This window comes from Alosa pseudoharengus, unplaced genomic scaffold, assembly GCF_046254945.1.
Source record: "Alosa pseudoharengus isolate Yale_2024_CS ecotype anadromous, Long Island Sound unplaced genomic scaffold, YU_APseudo_1.1 YU_APseudo_1.1_scf_18, whole genome shotgun sequence".
NCBI classification, from domain to species: Eukaryota; Metazoa; Chordata; class Actinopteri; order Clupeiformes; family Clupeidae; genus Alosa; species Alosa pseudoharengus.
Genome location: NW_027468650.1, coordinates 13,707,025 through 13,712,024, shown reverse-complemented (window position 1 = coordinate 13,712,024; position 5,000 = coordinate 13,707,025). Strand labels below are relative to the sequence as shown.

General features: G+C 44.4%; 2 protein-coding genes across 2 annotated transcripts in view; both read right to left on the bottom strand.

Moving 5' to 3' along the window:
- kcnh2b (potassium voltage-gated channel, subfamily H (eag-related), member 2b) overlaps positions 1-1,739 on the bottom strand; it is a 223,392-nt gene extending 221,653 nt beyond the window's left edge. The window contains exon 1 of the mRNA XM_076291440.1: positions 1,664-1,739. Within this exon, the coding sequence (XP_076147555.1) occupies positions 1,664-1,739 (76 nt within the window). The remainder of the gene's footprint in view (positions 1-1,663) is intronic.
- A 2,198-nt stretch (positions 1,740-3,937) lies between these two features.
- Positions 3,938-5,000, bottom strand: part of sspo (SCO-spondin) — a 136,379-nt gene continuing 135,316 nt past the window's right edge. The window contains 1 exon segment of the mRNA XM_076291439.1: positions 3,938-3,960. Coding sequence (XP_076147554.1) covers positions 3,938-3,960 — 23 coding nt within the window.

The window sequence follows — 5,000 nt, the reverse complement described above, 5'->3', positions numbered from 1 at the left end:
AATTTTCACCTCAGTTGGGCAGAGCTGGCAGTAGTAGGCACAGCGAGTGCCCGCGTGTGCCCTTACCGCGTACCCACAGAGGTGCCAAACAGAGGCAGGCCACCTGGTCCCCATGGGCTTCAGATGGGCAGTGCCCGTCTGCCTGCCCGCCTCGCCCAGCATCTACCCCACACTGACCATCAACCCCCGGCTGGGCCTGGTTTTCCATGTGGTTGCAGCCCCAGCCTGTATCACCCTGCCCAGCCCCATATAGTCATGCTCAGTGGGCAGATCACATGTCCAGAGCGACTGAGAACATGAAAAAAGGGATAAATAAAAGCCAGAGTGATTTGCATCGTGATGGCACGGTGGTGGCTGGCAGGCCCTCGCTCGACTCGCATGGACAGAGGGACAAAGTAGTGTCAGCATCGCCACCACAACGTGGCCTTATCTGCGTAACATGGGCGAGATCTAGCAGCGCAATAATGAAGCAGAAACCTGAGGTATTACTGTATGTGAATGTGTTTTGAGAGTGGCAGAGTAAACGAGAGACTTAGATCGCATCACCCTTATCTCTACATCAATCAAACCTTTTCTAAGCTGTGCATTTGGGAAATTGTGTAAGACTATGGGTAACTCCTTAAAGGGATGTATTCAGGATCCTATATTGTTGTTGTCTTCGACATAATTTGAATTAGAAAACCTAGAACGCAATAAAAAAGATAATAGACTTTGAAAGTCATCAATGAACCTCCACGCAGTGACAGAATCACTCTGCATGGCGAAGGGGACTATTACTGTACAACGAGGAGCAGGTAGCCAAAAATGCCGATGAGATGGTTTAGGATTGCCCGGTTTGGAACCGTTTCTGCATCGAATTAGAAACAACAGTAGGATGTATTACAGACTAAACAAAGTTGTTTAGCTAGACAGCATAAATAATTGAACGTAATGGGTATGATGAGCAAACAACAGACAGTTTAAATGCAGACTATTTATAAACACAATATGCGGACATTAACTCTGATAAAAATCTGCAAATCCACTGAGAAACTTTGTCATTCCAATTATGCAATTTATCATCTTTAATTGTGTGCGTGAAACACGCCCAGGCTAAATAGGACCTATAAAAAAAATCCTCTTAATTTATCTCCCAGCAGTATTAATTAAATTGAAAATAATTTGAAATGAACAAGGAAACCCTTGTTGGTAGATAGTCTGGGCTGTTTGGTGTTATGAATACAGAAGAACTGACAACTGCATTATTGTATACGTGTATCAGTATAAAGACAAATGGTAACAAGGTCTGCTTTAATTTATTTTGAAACAAGACGACTAATTGTTAGTACTGTCATTACAACTTACAATTTTATTAATATTATTTTACATTATTATTAATAATATTAATACTAATGATAATAATAATAATAATAATAATAATAATAATAATAATAATAATAATAATAATATTTAATGCCGTTATTACTATAATATTATTCAATGGCATTAGCTATTTGCATGATTAACTTTCGAAATACTGTTGTACATTTATAAAAAAATAAATAAAAAATGTCTGATCAGCGTTTGTTACTATGTGTGTGTGCACAGTTTTTCTGAAAAGACTAAATTAGAATAATGGCACAGAACAAGAACAGGATGCAAAGAAATCATCCAATAATCTTACTGTGACTCTCGAATTTCCTGATGATGGTATCGAGGAAAGTGTTCTGCGGCGCCACGTGTCCCCGTCGGACCGGCATCCTTGCATTCGCCCTCCGGACTTTTCTGACTTTCTGAAGCCAAAGCTAACCTTTACGCGCGGAGCCACTTGGCAATGGTCACTGCGTCCTCGGTACGAGGGGCTGTACGCTGTAATCCGCAAGCGATACACAGTCTTGAGAACTTCATCAGACACCGACAGGGTAGCCTTTAAAAGGAAAAAAAAAAAAAATAGGAGAGCAGCTTTGGGAAAACGAGCCGTCACTTATCCCCACCACAGTTTCCAGTTTCCAAGGGTTAACGGTGCGCGGGTTTTGTTTACGTCCGTCTCTGGACTGTCAAAAATGATATCCGTTCCTCTGTTTACAGAACGATGACGCGCTTGGTTACTCGGTGACATTTGCGAGGGAAAACTCCGGGGATGAAGACTCGAACGCCCAACCGTGGAACCTTTGGCTCCGCCACAGTTGCGTCTTTTTTTTGCTTCTCTTTGTCCCTGCAACGCTTTTCTTGAAGCAAACCTCTTTGTTAGGATTAGCCAATAAAAATATGGAAATGAGGCGTGAGTTTGACTAGGAAAGATGCAGCCATGTAGGAGTCGTGCTTCTCACCCGAGGTCTCAACGCAGATGATCTCGGTTCACCGGTGGCGACGGCTGCACCTCCTTAACCCTTTCCGTATCGACGGAACAGCCAGAAAAACCGAAAACACAATGAAGACAAAGAGCTTCGTCAGCACCTACCAACACCCTTCTTCAACTTTATAATTTCATACCAGATATTTATTGCACAGATCCTAAGGTCTACATGTCGCCAAACTACGAGCGTCTAACCACACTGATATGTTGTGTGCTAAACAAATACAAGTGAAATGGGTGCGGTGAACAGATGGACTGACAGGTGTGTGTTTATAATTTGAATGTTTAGGTGTCCTGCCCTCTGCTAACATTATGCGCCAGTGTGCTATTGAAATATTAGTTTTTGGGTAGACTAGCAACTCTCACCTCCCCATGCAAAAAAAAACATAAATGTGTCACTCGCAAACAAACAAAATTGTATTTTTTTTCTTTCTCAAAAACATGCGTGAACTTACCCGTCTAGGCTAAGTGTGTTTTTATTTCTTGTTATTTTGTGTACAGAGCGGTCGCTTTGTTTATTTTGTATGGGGGTTACCTTCAATTGTGCTGTGTATGAGGTCCTCAGACTGCTTGATACGTCATCGTCTAAACACAAGCTGAGTGTGCGGGGTTCCCCTACCATCACTGGAAGACAGACACAAAGGCTACCCGCATGGATGCGTTGATACCATGTAACCACAGCTCTGAACGTATTCCTAATTTTTAAACACGCCGGCCAGAAGCGCCAATCTCCACACAGCACATCCTTGGATGCTGGCACGCTGGACACGATGAGCTTTGGGTGATGAACGCGTGTTGTTTCTGGACACTTCGGAGTGCCAGGGGTGATCCGGTAGCTTCCACGTGGGGGCGCGCTGCGCAATCTCCCAGCCGGCACGCCACTCCCTTATTTAGTCAGGAGAGCTTCAGCGCGAGCGCCAGTCCAGGCGGCATCCTCTGTGAAATCTTCCAGCCTGCCTCCCTGGTGCCCCCCCCCCACACACACACACACACACACCACACCACCTCCCCTCTGTGTCTCTGTACTGACATAAAGTAGGCCCGTATGAATGGAGGCAAATCTTCCTTGTGTATACAGATATCACAGAAAGTTATTTCACATGCTGTGCCATTTCATAAATCAAGCTTGTTCGTGTTAAACTTCTATTTTTTTCAAATCTATGGCCTTGTACTGTTACCCAACAACTTACCCTCTTCAGTCATTATGCTGTGCAAGCAAAGTATTTTAAGCACTGAATCAACTGTCAAATAGAGGTATCAAGCACACAATCAGAGTGTTTCAAAGGATGTGGTTTATTGTTGTTGACAGAGGAGTGAATGTTTTAAGTAGTAAGAAACACAGCAATCATATAAAACATCAGCAGTATAAAAAGAGTTTATATAAAACAGACATAAAATAGTTATTCACAACTGTAGTACAACACAGTTATAAAGGTCGCCATGGCAGCATGGTGCTATTGGGTATAATAATGTCAGAGTTTCAGAAGGCACTCTAGGAAAAAGAAATCAGTCATATAATGACTCAGGGCTAGAAGAGCACACTCGACAGAGATGCGAGCACAACATCGGACATCAGGGCTGCCATCTTCTCCACACGTCTCCTCAGCGTTTCGACAAATCCCCTCCTGCCACAAAGGAAAACAACATGAGTGAGTGTCACAGTCCATGCAGAGCAGACCCAAGAATCTGTGCAGCTGTGGTCTGACCGTGCTGTCACGTACATTGGCAACCCATTTGTTATATAAGTATATATACTATTTTGATATATTGGAATTTGGTCTCTGTATTTATCCCAATCCGTGAATTAGTGAAACACACACAGCACACAGTGAACACACAGTGAGGTGAAGCACACACTAACCCGGAGCAGTGAGCTGCCTGCTACAACGGAGCTCGGGGAGCAGTGAGGGATTAGGTGCCTTGCTCAAGGGCACTTCAGCCGTGGATGTGGGCATGGGAGAACAGTGCTCAACCACTTTCCTTGCCCACATTTTCCCTACTGGTCGGGGATCAAACCGGCAACCCTTCGGTTACAAGCCCAAAGCCCTAACCAGTAGGCCACGGCTACCCAAATGGTAGTTCTGTGGGGCATTTTTGACTTCATAGAGACAGGCTGGTGTACAGTAGACAGAAAATGGGAGAGTGCTTGGGAATTGGTTTAAAAGAAGTGCCTACCTAATGCTCTAAGCCCTTATATACTCATGTTACTGAGAAGTTAAAACCTGTTGGGGGTTGGATGACCACCACGGATCAGGCTCATACTCGGGTCCCTGAGGGTAGAGTATGGGTATATACGTAGAGTATGGCATGCATGGTAGAGGATACTACCACCACCAATGCAAACCTAATGCATTACTATTCAGCCGTTCCATCTGACTGCCTATGAAATAGCATAAAAGACACTCAAACACTACACACGGTATTTCCAGTGAACCCTTCTGAGAATCCATTCAGTCCCATGCACACCACAGCTGTGTACAACAGAGATGCACTGGCTCGATGCACTAAACCACACTCTTCATGCAGAGCCGGCGCACAGCAAAGGGGTTCTGGCCATCAACGCACATCCGTCAAGCGACAGCGAGAGTAACACGGGCCGATGGCACGGGGCTGGGCCCTCCAATACATGTCGGGGTGTGTATTCAATTAGCTAATGCAATCAGCC